This window comes from Chelonoidis abingdonii, chromosome 15 (assembly GCF_003597395.2).
Source record: "Chelonoidis abingdonii isolate Lonesome George chromosome 15, CheloAbing_2.0, whole genome shotgun sequence".
In the NCBI taxonomy this organism is placed as follows: domain Eukaryota; kingdom Metazoa; phylum Chordata; order Testudines; family Testudinidae; genus Chelonoidis; species Chelonoidis abingdonii.
The window spans coordinates 37248028-37262717 of NC_133783.1; the positions used below are offsets into that span (position 1 = coordinate 37248028).

A 14690-nucleotide genomic window follows, 5' to 3' on the forward strand; every position below is an offset into this window, starting at 1 on the left:
GGACAAATTGAAGAATTGGTCCGAATTCAACAAGACGACTTTCATAAAGACAAGTGTAAAGTATTTCACTAAGGAAGGAAAAATCAAATGCACAACTACAAAATGGGGAATGACTGGCTAGGAGGTAGTACTGCTGAAAATGATCTGGGGGTTATAGTGGCTCATAAATTGAATATGAGTCAACAATGTGATGAAGTTGGGGAAAAGGCTAATTTCATTCTGGGGTGTATTAACAGCAATGTTATACATAAGCTATATATGGCAATTGTCCAGCTCTGTTCAGCAGTGGTGAGGCCTCAGTTGGGGTACTGTGTCCATTTTAGGGTGCCATGCAAATCTAGAGGAGAATGTCAGTGTTCTCTGTTCATCACTGGGGTGCCTCCTTGTGGCTACTTCTGGGAAGTAGCTCCACCCAGTTTGACACCCCGCTTCTGCCTCTCATTCGCACTGCGACTTCTCTCATACTCCAGAAGTTGCAGTGAATCAGGATGCTCCCTCTTCATGTCTTGGCCCTCTGGCCAGGCCACTATAGTTTTCACGTTCTGCGATATCAAAGTCTCACCAGATTGCCTGTCCAGGTAATGTTCCCAGGAGTCCTCTAATTTCAGATTATGCCACTTCCCCAGTGGTCGGTAGGGGAACCTGGGCCCACCCGCTACTCCAGGTTCCTGGCTGGGGAACCTACAATCAGCAGCCACAGTCTGCCGTATCCCAAACCTGGCTGCTATTTCCCTACTGCTTCCTGCTCTCTCTCTCCTTATCCACGACTCTTCTAAGTATACCTTTCCCGCAGTTCCAGGGTCCTAGGGCTTCTACTCTTCTCCTGGGTTTCCTTCTTTCCCTCTCTAACCCCAGAGAGTGACTGCAGGCTTCCAGACTGCAGACTATTTCTGCTGCAAACTTCCTGACTTTATACAAGCCCTGCTTGGTCCTGTCTAGCTGGGCTCCATCCTCAGAGATTGTCTGTCAAGCCTAACTATTTCTCAGATATGGTTTATCAGATTACTTAATCCCTTCTGAGCCACATTAACCTTTTCCAGGCTAGTGGGGAGTGAACAGCCTGTCACAGAGAGCATGATGATAAAACGTTTAGAAAACCTAACCTATGAGTCTTGAGAAAAAAAGACTGGACGGGGACCTGACAACAGTCTTCAAATATGTTAAGAGTTGTTATAAAGAGGATGCTGATCAGTTGTTCTCCGTGCCCACTAAAGGTAGGATAAGAAGTAATGGAACTAATCTGCGGCAAGGTAGATTCAAGTTAGCAGTTAGGAAAAACTTTCTAACGATAAGGGTAGCTATACGCTGGAGTTTGTGGAAGTCCTATTTATTATTGCAGAATTTTCAGAGCTGGGTGGACAGATACCTTTCAGGGGTGTCTAGGTTTACTTGGTCCTGCTTCTGCTCAGGAGGCTTATGAAAGTAGCTGCACCGGTCCTCCCTTGAACAAATATTTTAGGGGATGGTTCTCTCAACATTATTAACAAAAAGTCTGTTCCAGAAGCTGTTGCAGTTTATTGAACAGATTCTTGCTGAAAATTCACAGTGGCCAAGCAGCTAGGAATTACTTTGCTGCAGCTACCACTGTCCAGTTTGTCCAGTGCTGGATTGGGGTCTTTTGAAGGAAGCTCTGAGAACTATAAAAGGCAAAATTTCAAATGTTTCACAAATTTTGTTTGAACCAGTATGTATACTTTTCACTGAGTCCATATAGATTGCTTTATCAATGAGATTTCAAATATTATTCTGAATTCCAGTTAGCACACACAATCACACAAATTATTCACATATACCCACACAAATCACATATACCCCATCTCTCATTTGCACTGTGACCTCTCTCACGCTCCAGAAGTTGCAGTGAATCTCCAATTATAGAAACATTTCTCCTTTTAATTAGGCTGCATTGAATCAAACTATTTTTTGCTGACTTGGGAAATTATAGAACATTTTGTTTATACTAATTCCAAACAAAATTGTTAGTACAGAATAACTTGTTTGTGTTTTATTTTAATTAGTATAATATAGATATTTTAAAATATTTAAGAACCTACTTAGGAAAGAATTTATTGTAGTGATGAAAAACATGCATTGTAATGCTTCAAAATTTGCTTGCATTCCTTTGTCTCCATTAAGTTTCCTCAGGTAAAAGCAGGAGTCAAATAAGTTATCTCTGTGCAAAAGCACAGCATCATACTAAGAGTGTGGAGAAAACTGATGGACATTTGAAACGATTAGGACATGGAAATGACAAGGAGAGGTAATTACTGTAAAGAAGGTGTATATATATATTTTTTTCATTTTAAAAGTGGTATGTTGCTATTGCCAATAGGGAAAGTTTTGCTGTTAGGACTCTGAAATTATCTGAGGCTCAAACCTGCAAAATGCTGAGCACTCTGGTACAGATCCAGTGTAGCATTTAAGCATGTATTAACCTTTAAGCAGGGGATCAATGTGGCCATATCATGAGCCATTAAACTTTGTTCTGGTTATTTATCTAATATGCTGATATAATTAGAAATAACAGCTTTATTCCTCTATTCCCAATGTATAAGGAATCTTCAGTAACTGGCATCCTCTTCCTGCAGTTGATGCTTGATGCTGTATGATTTATAAGGTATTTTTATTAGTGATAAAAAAATTGACCCTACATTTAGTAACATTGAATAATAATTGTTACTGGGTTTTAAAGTCTGTATTATGATGAAAGATATTTTCAATTAACCTGAAGTTTCAGCCTGAATCTAGAATTTAGGAAATAAATCTGTTAATTAAAGAGTTTTATATGTACTTTTTGTGTGATAGAATAAGACTTTGGGCAGATTTGGCAAAAGTTGCACGGAAACAAGGAGTATGGGATGTGTGCCGGGCAGCATGCAGATTCTGTCTCTTGTATGATGATGCTCAGATGAGGAAGGTACCAAAAGCTAAAAAATGTAAGTCAACACCTTACTTTTCTTAACTGATATTTTAAAACTATTTTTAAATGAAAACTCAGTGTCATACACTGTAAATAAATTACTTCAAATTTGTTTTAACCCCAAAGGGATAATTTGATTATTAAACAATGCAACACTTCTGATTTGGTAAATTAGTACTAAAATAAAACTTTAGTCTGCAAAATTTTGAGATAGTCTATTATTTTGCTAATTTAAAAGGTATTAGGCTTCCATAATATGCTACAGTATTAAGTTACTGAGCAAAGAATTAAAAACACATCATCAATTTAAAAATTGGAATTCCATCTGAGAATGTTTTATGTACTATTATAACTCCTGAGGTTCCGATCACTGAAAGAGATTAGAGCGAATGGAGCTTTTCTTTTTTTAGTGTATTTATTTTGTGCTGTGATAGCAATTTTTGTGTATATATCCACATCACGTATAGATTGTCAGCAGGTTTTGAACCTTGGAACATTCAACTTCAAATTGCAGAACTCTACAACTCAAGCTAAAGGAATAATTCCATTAGATGATAAGAGCAGTAGGTTTTTATCCACTATTAGTAGTAGTTAGTTTCCCTTATTGTTAGTTGTAGCTTTCTCTCAAACACATGGGAGAGAAGAAGCATTTAAAAAAAATTAAGTAAATGTGATAGTAAAATTCATAGATTTGTCAGGGAGGACTTACAGGGTGTCTGAAACTAGTTTCAAGTCATTTCTTTTCAAATCAATTATGTCCTTTTAAAATTTAATTTTTAAGCCTGGTTATTTTTCCATTATGTGAACAATTATATATTTAAGGAATATATGGCCTATTGCTCTCAAAAATCAGGCAATGCCATCAATGGCCACTGTATACATGAACTGAGGACACTATATACTCCAAAAGTTTTCATTTCTAGTGCCTTTGATTTTTAATTGAAAAGCTGTTGGAGCATGAATAGTTTTACGAGGCATCAGGAATGCAGAAATAGAGAAGCTTGGCCAAAGCAATCGTATTTGATTAATGAATTTAATTTGAGCTATGCAAGTGTGTTAATGGCAATTTTCAAAAACTTCATCTTTTTAAATTAGTTGAACAGCCATGTCCTTTTTACAAATCAGTGCCATCAGTAATGTTTCTCATGATTTTATGGATATAATAAAAGTGCATTTTGAGCATTCTGAACCAAGTACTTTTCTAATTGCACAGCTGTTCCTTGTACTAGTTAAATCTCTGATGTTAAAATCAAAACAATTTGTGTTACAATAAGATTATTTATTCTCTCTAGTAATTGAACTTAAAACAAGATTGCCGGTGTAAATGTATACTTTCTTCCTCACACCACGCGTACATCTAGAAACCTATAAATACTCCCAAACAAGGCTTTTCCAAGAGCAACATTACAGTGTTAGGGAAGCACTATTTACTGTGCTGCAACATGAAATCATGGCACTTGGAAAAGGGTCACCATACTTTGTTCTTATTCATGTTTATTGTTTCCTTAAATAACATCTTTTTGTGTTTCAGGGGAATAATTGTAGGTAAAAACACAAATATACGGTTAGGCATACAGAATAACAATAATAATAATACATAGGTCTTGTATAGCAGTTTTCATCAGTAGATATACAGAGTCTACTTAAAGTTATACAGGTAAATGTTAGAAATAGGAAGTAACAGGAATAGTTGGTCAAATTTTCTGTGCGTGTTAACTAGTACAGTGCCATTTAATCTATGGAACTGTATCAATTTTTACCCGCAGAGAATTTGATGGTATAACTGTTTGTTACACATTTAGCAGTGCTGTAAAAGGGTGATATTTGATACAATTAATCAGTTGTTAGACAAGTAGAAGGCCATGAAACATATTTTCCAGCATATAAATGAAATTTATGTGGCATTATTATTCATTGAATAGTTCATAGGCTGTTTAGTTAAAGCTACATCATTGTTCAGTTGAGAGATTTGTATATGGATCAGAATTGTTATGTGCATATGAATACAAATCATTTGTGTCTTGTGCACAAACAATATTACATATCCTGTAAACTGGAATTCTTTTGTCTTAGTGTTCTGTTATTTTAATGCAGGAATATAACATGCTGGGCTGGTATTTTTAGTAAACAAAATCTCAAGGAAAAAAGTACGGGGTCAGTCTGAAATAAGAATATTTTATTGTTGAGGATAATCACCAGAGAGACTAGTCTCTGTTTATCTAGAAATTGGTCAAAAATCTGCAACTTTACCAACTCACGCTTAAAAGGATAAAACTGAGTTAAATTGGTCCTGGGAGGAAGTGATGGCCTCCCTGCCTGTCACTGGTTCACCCCTTAACACTTATGGGACACTGAATGCTACATAGATTATAAAGCCAGAAGGTACCACAGATTATCTAGTTTGTCCTCCTGCATAATACAGGCAATAGATCTTTTCTGAATTAATTTCTGTTTGAACTAGAGCATAGCTTTTTAGAAAAACATCTAATGTTGATTTTAAAATTGCCAGTGATGAAAAGTCCACCACAACCGTAGTAAATTGTTTGTCGCCACAATGAATTGTTCTGTACACAAACAAGTTTACTTAATCCCTGTGCCCAAACAGACCTGCCTGAATGGCCCTACAGTACCACCCTAGCTACTTCATCATGACATTCACAATTTTACACGAAGAGTTAGGGCACAACAGGGGACAGAACTTCCACGTTCCAGGATGTTGGATTAATGATTACTCCAAGGGAAAAGAGAAATCTGCTTTCTCTTAATTACTGTGTGGTTGACAGACCATCACTCCCCTGCTTGATTTTAACACCATTTGAGATTTTCTCTTTGCTACCAGGAAGCCATGCCCAGTGTTCCAATCCCTGTAAAACAATGAAAGAAGTGAACTGGAAAATATGAGCTGTGCTCATATTTGTGAAATCCAAACATACACACTCTGATTGGAGCAAATCTTGAAAAGTTTGCACCTGCACAAACTGATCAAAATCTCAACTGTAATGCTTACAAAACATAAAGATGCATGTTAATGAAGGTTACCAGCTGGCTGGGCTGTTAAAAATCTGGTTGGCACAGGGGTGGCAGGCTCCCTACCTGGCTCCATGCGGCTCCCGGGAAGTGGCCAGCATGTCTCCCCAGCTCCTAAGGGGAGGGGCGGCCATGGGGTTCATTCACTGCCTCCACCCTGAGTGCCAGCTCTGCAGCGCCCATTGGCCAGGAACTGTAGCATGCAGAGCCCACTGGCTGGCATGTCCCCATAGGAGCCGGAGGGACATGCTTGTTGCCTCCTGAGAGCCACCTGAGGTAAGTGCCACCCAGAGCCTGCACCACTCACCCCCGTCCCTCATTCCATACCCCTCATCCCCAATCTGGAACCCCCTTCTGTACCCCAAACCTCTCATCCCCAGACCTGCATCCATAGTCAGAGCCCTCACCCCCTCCACACTTCAAACCCCTTGACCCCCTCCTGCACCGGAAGCCTCTCATCCCTGGCCTCACCCCAGAGCCTGCACCCCAAAGCAGAGCCCTCACCCCATCCCACATGCCGAACCCCTTGCTTCAGCGCCGAGCCCCCTCCCACATGCCGAACCCCTCAGCCCCAGCCCAGAGCCCCCTCCTGCAGCTCAAACCCCTCATCCTCAGCCCCACTTCTGACCCCCACCCTCACCGTAGCCCTCACCCCCCTTTCACACTCCAAACCCTCAGCCCCACCCTCCAGCCTAGAGCCTCCTCCTGTACCCAAATCCCTCAGCCCCAGCCCCAGCCGGAGCCCTCACCCCCTCCTGCACCTCAACCCCCAGCCCAGAGCCCGGTCCTGCACCCTGAACCCCTCATTTCTGGCTTCACTCCAACCCCCTGCTCCAGCCCCGTGAAAATGAGTGAGTGAGTGAAGGTGGGGACAGCGAGTGACAGATGGAGTGAGTGGGGGTGGGGCCTCAGGGAACGGGAGAGGCCTTTGGAAGGGGCGGGGCAAGGGTGTTAGGTTTTCTGCAATTAGAAAGTTAGCAACCCTAATATTAGCCAATTTGAAGAAGTAATAAACTGTAATTTGTCAGCACTCAAAGATGTCTAACCTATATGACCCAATTGTGGAAGAATGATAGATTCAGGAAGCAAGAAGTGGAAGCACAAAGGAGCTGCTTCTGTCCCCCTGTGCTTTCTGTAGTCACAGCTTCATGCCAGCAATTCAGAAGTGTGAGAAAGGTGCTTGGTTTGACTAGTGAAAACTCTTTAAAGCTGCCATTTCCTGGCCACTGCATGCTGTCCCACTTACACCACCGTCCATCTAACTGATTTACATACCTTTCTTCCAGCACTGCCTGGAGAGAGGTATTTTCAGTCGCAGGAAACTGTAATGAATAAGGATTTTGAAGGCAGCAATTTTAAATCTGAATTCATTCTATCCTTTTTATAGATTTTAATGGAACTAGGCATTTTTTTTATTTATCAGTAAAGTAAAAAGTCTTTCTGATTTACATAACAACAATAATAAGTGAAGCTTCCTTTCTCTTAGTGCAAAAGAAGAAAGCTAGTACAATTATGATGGATGATAATCGAGGTGGCAACCTACAAATGGAATCATCCTTGCCCATTAAATCATTCTCTCTTGAAAGAGATTTACTCAGAACATTAGCAGAAATAAGATTCATTAATGCAGAGGTTAGTAAATTGTACAGCTGTGATACTCATTTTTCGTCTCCTCCATCCTTGGCTTTATCTATCGTGCTGGTATACATTCATCTTAAGGAATGATGTGCTAGTTATTGGAGATTGTAAACAATGACTAATGTGTTTGCAGAGAAACTGAAAAAAACATTAGAGTTTCATGAAGCTACTGTCTAAGAAGTTTCCATTCAAAGTAAGTGTACTAATGTTTTCCCTGTCAGTACAGATAATGTATTTCTCAGTGATTTTATTGCAAATGTTTGACAACTGCCCATAGAGCCCTGGAGGTTTAAAATTTCACTGAGATAAAGTTGTTGTGTTTTTTTACAAGAATTATGTTGAAATCATTCTGTAGGCTCTAAGGAATTTGAAGGGCTGTATTTAATATGTTTTGTGATATATTGCTATATGCCTACAGAGTATTTGACAAAATTGTGCTGCTAATATTTTATTGTAGAATGGAGACTGTGACATGGGCAGAAGCCAGTCTCTCTTTACAATGTGATAAGGTTTGATGAAATTGAAGTTTCATATGTATGTTTTCTGTATATATTTCTAGGCGACTATTCATTTGTTAAGATTGGAGGGTGTTCAGCTGAATGATCATGCTGTCCCACCTGAAGATACAAGCCAGCATCCCACAGGATATATTTCCAAACTTCCTGAACATGATCCAGATTGGATAACATACAGGTGTTTTTCTTTAATCTATACCAAACCCTGGGTCCTTTGGCAAATTCTTTTTGATTATCACACCATGAAGATATTTTCAAACATTGTTACTTCTTAAAATAAAATCCATTGTTATCAGATGGTTCATTTTCAAAGGCATGGATTCTAGTGGGAAAAGAGAGAAGCTAAAGGAAAAAGTTTTAAGTGCCCATTGCTGAGTTCACTCCATTATGGAACAGCTACTGGCATGCACTCTTGCAATCAACATTTTAACTGTCAGACTTAACAAGCTCATAGCCACACAAAAACTCTTTAAAGCTAAAGTTAATTCTGCTATCCATTTTAAAAAAAAGGATTTCATAATTTTTTTTTAAAAAAACCATAATTGCCAAAACTCAGAAAATTTTTCTGTTAAAATTTCAAATAATAATATCTGAGGCCTGGTCTACACTATGTGTTTAAACCGAATTTAGCAGCGTTAAACCGATTTAACCCTGCACCCATCCACACAACGAGGCCCTTTATATCGATATAAAGGGCTCTTTAAACCGGTTTCTGTGCTCCTTCCCGACGAGAGGAGTAGCTCTGAAATCGATATTGCTATGTCGGATTAGGGTTAGTGTGGCCGCAAATCGACAACAGCCGTGGAGCTCTTGTACAGCACGGGTGGACCGGCAGTCCAAATCCAAGATCAGCATGACCGTACGGAGATACTGGAAATCTTATCCAGTTGGCAGGAGGACAATCTGTTCTATCACAGCTCCTTACAGAAGATGAAATGACAAAGCATTGAAAAATCTCGGGCATGATAGACAGGGGAGCACAAGGGGACTCAGCGGGCAAGGGCCGGCTTCAGGCTCCAGCGCGCTAAGCCGTGCTTGGGTGGTTGTGCCGTGGGGGCGCTCTGCAGGGTTCCGGGAGGGCAGCAGGCGGCTCCGGTGGACCTCCCAGACGTGTGCGTACGCGGGGTCTGTGTCCCGCGCTCCAGTGGAGCATCCGCAGGGCATGCCTGCGGGAGGTCCACCGGAGCCGTGGGACCCGGCGAGCCGGCAGGCACCCCACGGCATGCCGCCATGCTTGGGCGGCGAAATGGTAGAGCCGCCCTGCTCAGCACAGTGCTGCGTGACAAGCGAACGGAAAGCCAAAGATCAAATGGACCTCATGGAGGGGAGGAGGGGGGACTGAGGACTCCAGCTATCCCACAGCCCACAGTCTCCGAAAAGCATTGCATTCTTGGCTGAGCTCCCAATGCCTGTAGGATTAAAACATTGTCCGGGTGGTTCAGGTATAGCTTGTCAATTTACGCCCTCCTCCCGCCTGTGGAAAGAAGGGAAAAAAGTTGTTTCTTGCATTTTTCATGTCACCGTATGTTCCTAACTGCATGCTGCTGGTAAGACGCGTGTTCTGCGGTGCGAACAGCAAGCATATCCCTCCCCTTCCATTTCCTGATGGCAACGGTACAAATGTGGAAACCATCACATCCGGAGTGCTCCTGGCCTGGCTCTCGCGTGAGGTCGGCTGGGTCGCCGGGTAAAATGGGAAATGCCCTGTCATTCCTGGCAGAACGGTACAAAGCTGCGGTACTACCTCATCATAAGCCAGCTGAGCTGAGCTCCATTCAGCCCCCTACCCTTCAGTCTAAAAGAACGATTCTGTACTCCTGGCTATCCAATACAAGCTGGAGCTGCCTCCCCCTCTTTTCTCGCTAAAAGTACAGTGATTTCTTATTCTAAGCATACTTATTTATTACTTCATCACAACAATGGGGACATGCCAATGGTAGGTCCGAGGCGTGGGAGAGGAGGGAAGCAACGGGTGGGGTTGTTGCAGAGGCACTCTCTGATTGATGTGCAGTCTCATCATTTCCTGGGGAATCTCTGGGGGCTTTTCTGTCCCAGAGTGCGCTGCAAGCTCTCTTGGCTCTCTTTAGACTTTCCCATATTCAGGCAGGATGACTCTATTGTTTAGTACAAAACATAAAGAAGGGAAGCCTGGATCATTCCCTTTTGTCCATTGCCGCCCGGCCGACTCTCAGCGAGGCCAGCCAGGAGCACCATGACAGCCAGGTACAGTTACAAATGATTGATAACCTGTATCACATTCCCAATTGACAGGTACAAAATTATTGATAAACCATCATCCAATTTCCCAATGCAACGGTGCACAATGACTGATAACCGATCATCTCATCGCCATAATTATATGGAGATTAGGTACAATAGGGGATGAAACCATCTCTGCTACCTTGCAAGGGCCATAATGAATGCCTGCTGTGTAGCCATGCAGTACCGCCTCTGGTCAGCGCTCCAGTCATCAAGTGACAGTGACAAAGGCAAAACAGGCTCCATGGTTGCCAGGCTGGCGTCTGCCAGGGCAAACCAGTGGAAAGGCGCGGAAATGGTGTCTGCCGTTGCTTTCACGGAGGAAGGACTAGTGATGACTTATACCCAGAATCACCCCATTTTAGAAGTATTTTAAGCCTTCATAATACTGAAATAGGAAAGAGAAGGTAAATCAACTCAAACCAATATACTTACCACTGTGTCCAGTCTGAAATCGCACTGAAAGACTCTCAGGACTACAATTCTCTCCGTTGATCTCCTGAGCTAAAGATGTTTATTGTGATTTGACATATACCAATTTGTGAAACAATCCAGGTTCATTCCACCTCTCTCCCCATTTCCGGCCAGGCCGCCAGTAGTTCCATAGGCATAATTGAATAAAGTGGTCTACCCAATACTGTTAAAAATATATATTAAAGCTATTATTCCAAAATAAAACCAAAATTGAAATATATTGTAAGAGCAGAATTTACAATCACTCTTACTTGATTACAGCAAGCATTTTTTTTTAACATTGCGTTCGTATGGAATTCTAGTTGTTCGTTTGTTGTTTTTAATAAGAACAGTATGGGGCGAGAGAGGAAAGCAAGAAACATCAACATAGGACAATCAGTCTCCAGAACCTAACACTTGTCATCCAAATAATGCAAATAGCGTGTTCATAATCCGCTCTATGTTATCCCCAGGGCTTTAAAGTGTATATGAGTTCAAGCTTCAGCCCAGGCTCATTAAAACTTCAGGTTCAAATATTAATTGAATATAGTTTTAGGCCATTTAATTTGTCCGCACATCCTTGCTTGCCCTATCTGCGATTATTAGGTTAAGTGCAAGGAGGACACTTCAGCTGCTGCACATCTTCAAAATCATGATTTTATGACAGAAGGACCACCAATAATAATCTATCTTGACCTCTCCATAAACAAAAATCCGAATCCATCAGTAATTTCTGCCTAAGCCCAAACTACTACTTTCTTATATAGCAGACTCATATTCTGTTGCCTCTAGGTTGAGCACCATGCATGGACGCCATCCTGCTGACAGGGTGTCGACATGCTAAGTTGCTTGCTGCGCTCATGATCTGGGACAGTGGGGTGAAAAGCTTAACTGCTGGCATGTCGTGGGAACTCCAGACATTGTGGTTGCCATGACTCACATCTTTTCTTCCCCCCTTGCATAAAGTTGATTGGAATGGGAAGTAAAGGAATTGATTGTAAAAAACTGTCTTGAACCACAGAACTCCCACAGAGGGAACAGTCCAATCCTGATGCATGAGACGACTGTGGAAATTTAGCAGCACAGTAGCCAGTAGTTGACTGTAACAGATACTTCTATATCTTCTGCATTAGTTATGACCACAATTACAGTATAAACACAAAGTATAATCAAAATAACAAAGACGATGAGTTCAATGTCAGATAGAGGATGTACAGAAGATGTTTCTGACAACCTGATTGCCTTGGAATAGGAGGATACTAAAGGCTGGTTGGCCATGGCTCCTTTCACCAAAACACCCTAATCTGTTGGGGCTCTCTGTAGCCAATATGTCCATCTTCTAGTTGCATCGTTGGTGAACCAGGCCATATTTTAAAGTTCCTAAAAGGAGTACTAACCTTAATCACAGAGGCCTTAGCTTCAAATTCATGATGAATGAATGTGGGTTAGAAGTATTAGCCTCCTTAGTGGGGTCTTAATATTCTTTTAGGTGCTTTAATGAAAGTCTGTTGAGAGGCATATGAAAATAAAGAGCCCAAAGATGCTCTAATGGTTATAGGACTCCACATCCCTTAGTTCTTCAGGATCTGCTAATGTATCTGATGAGGTGTCCCTCCACTACATGAAAGATTGCTGAGCCACTCTGACCTCCTGCAGCAAACTGATCTGCGCCAGGAACCCCAAGCAGTATTTCAGTGGCAAGGGTTCACAATGTCATGGTCCCATGTATTCAATTTTTATTACAATGCAGTCCCATGATTTCTAAACCTCTCCGAATTGTTTGATCTTGATTCAATTTTTAATTAAGATATGACATTTTTTCCCAGTGCTTCAGAGGATCATATAAAACAAAATCTTTAACTATAAAATCAGTTTTAAGGATACACACTCCCACCTTTAATCAAACAGCTAACTAAATAAGCTAATTTTATACGTATCTGGCCACAGGAATCTGATGCTGTCCTCTGACCAATTACTGCAATGCCCTCAGCGCCCCCAAACTGAAATCAGGGTACTACTTGCTAGATGCAGCGAAACACGTCCTTCTGCAATATCTATTACACCAAACAGACAAATGGGGATGGGATGGTCACAGGAGAATGCAGCAACTACAAGGTTCTGCAGCATGAAGTGGCAGATCGAGAGAATCAGCTCTGCGGTCCCTTACTTGGGCCTCTTTCAATCTGCACAACTAGTCAAATATTTTTTATTCACAGTATCAAAATAAAAGCAAATTTTCGTGTGCCTCTACTCCCTGTTGCATTTCAGGCAAGTACAAGGGAGTAGGATGGTCAGAAAGCCCCTATTCAAGCATACATCCAACAGAGTTCTAAGTCTATTCCCAAAAACTATAGGGAAAGGGGGGTGATGGGCATGAAGGACCAAGAAGAGTGAGAGTTGTATGGCGAAGCCCCCAACTGGATGGATTGTTCCCTGGAAACCTAGTTCGCTGGCAATGGATTATCCCCTGGGTGGTCAACCTTGTTGGAGCAGGGAGGAATGAGAATAAAGAGCTAACATACGTATCACTGTCCTACCCTAAATTGCAACAGTATGGGTTTCAGGGCCGGAGTACTCCATCCTTTCAAGCTGACTCTGCTCTTCTCTTTTCATGTCAATAGCAGCCAGCACAAGATCTTGCGACATGGCACATCAAGACCGGAACCAAATTTGCCCAGCAATATCGTCTACAGGAGGCAATGTGTCAGTCCAATGTTTTTTTTAAAAAGAGAAACAGAAACAGAAGAAGGGACAGAGAATGAAGGGACGAAGAGGGATTTCTCAGGGGATATATTGCTTAGGAAATGGTTTACTCTTCACTCTAGTTTTCGAATATAAGTATAAATTGGTGAAATTTACTGTCCCCTCAGCCTAACTTTCGGATTAACCATAATAACATATTAAAATGAATGGATGTGATGATGTAATCTTAACTAGATTGTTTCCATCTGAGGTCTCCAAAGACTCAACATACCTAAGAAAGGTTGTCTTTTTTCTACTCGTACTATTCCTTATTATGGTGCCATGTTTGTAATGCCATGGTCAGTTATTTAAACAGTTGTAAAATGTTTGCCCACACAAGTTCCTTCTAAAATTATGGGGAAAGAATCTGCTTTACTGACAATTTCTTTTGTTAATGTATGCCCACGGGCCAAGGGCTTTTTCTTTTTTAAAAAGGTTTTTTGGGAATCTTAAGCAGCCATCTTTTTGAAGCAGAGATTTTTAAACATGTTTTTTTTCATTTTGATTTGTCCTTTTTATGTCTATTCTAATTCAAAGTACACTACTTTAAGGAAATTCCATGCTGTTTTTTTCATTATTCTCATGAGCATGGAATACACTTTTTTTGTGTTTTTCCCACAAGTTTGAATGCCAACTTACTAGTATTTAGAGGCTCCTTCATGAACTTAAACTCCTTGAAAGCCTTCAGTTCCAAAGTAAATTACTACATGGACCCCTTTCTCCCCTGATATACACAGAAATAAAAATTTAACAGTATTTATGGAGTGGAGGAAAAAAGAAACCTGGAAATTAGTTTCTCCTCAATTCACTCCCCTTGGGGTGGAGGGATAAGGGAGTTTTTTCAACTTAGTATTCATTTGTATTACATAGGTGCTCAGGCGAATATGTCTACCATGGATTATTCTGTTTTACTTTAAACCAGTTCTGTTAAACCAGATTGTATAACGTCAAGTGCACGCAGCACACTAAGCACTTATCGGTTGGTGTGCGTCCATTGTTATCGAAGGTCTAGCGTCGATTTCTGGCAGCATTGCACTGTGGTAAGGCTATCCTTGTTAGCATCTCATAAGTTCCGCAGTTCCTGCCATTGGAATTCTGGGATGAGATCCCAATGCATGATGGTCAAAAACAGTATC

General features: G+C 41.2%; 1 protein-coding gene across 1 annotated transcript in view; it reads left to right on the top strand.

Moving 5' to 3' along the window:
• Positions 1–14690, top strand: part of CFAP46 (cilia and flagella associated protein 46) — a 178237-nt gene that overhangs the window by 41996 nt on the left and 121551 nt on the right. The window contains exons 15-18 of the mRNA XM_075072713.1: positions 2137–2260; positions 2806–2936; positions 7434–7579; positions 8145–8278. Of these exons, the coding sequence (XP_074928814.1) occupies positions 2137–2260; positions 2806–2936; positions 7434–7579; positions 8145–8278 (535 nt within the window). The remainder of the gene's footprint in view (positions 1–2136; positions 2261–2805; positions 2937–7433; positions 7580–8144; positions 8279–14690) is intronic.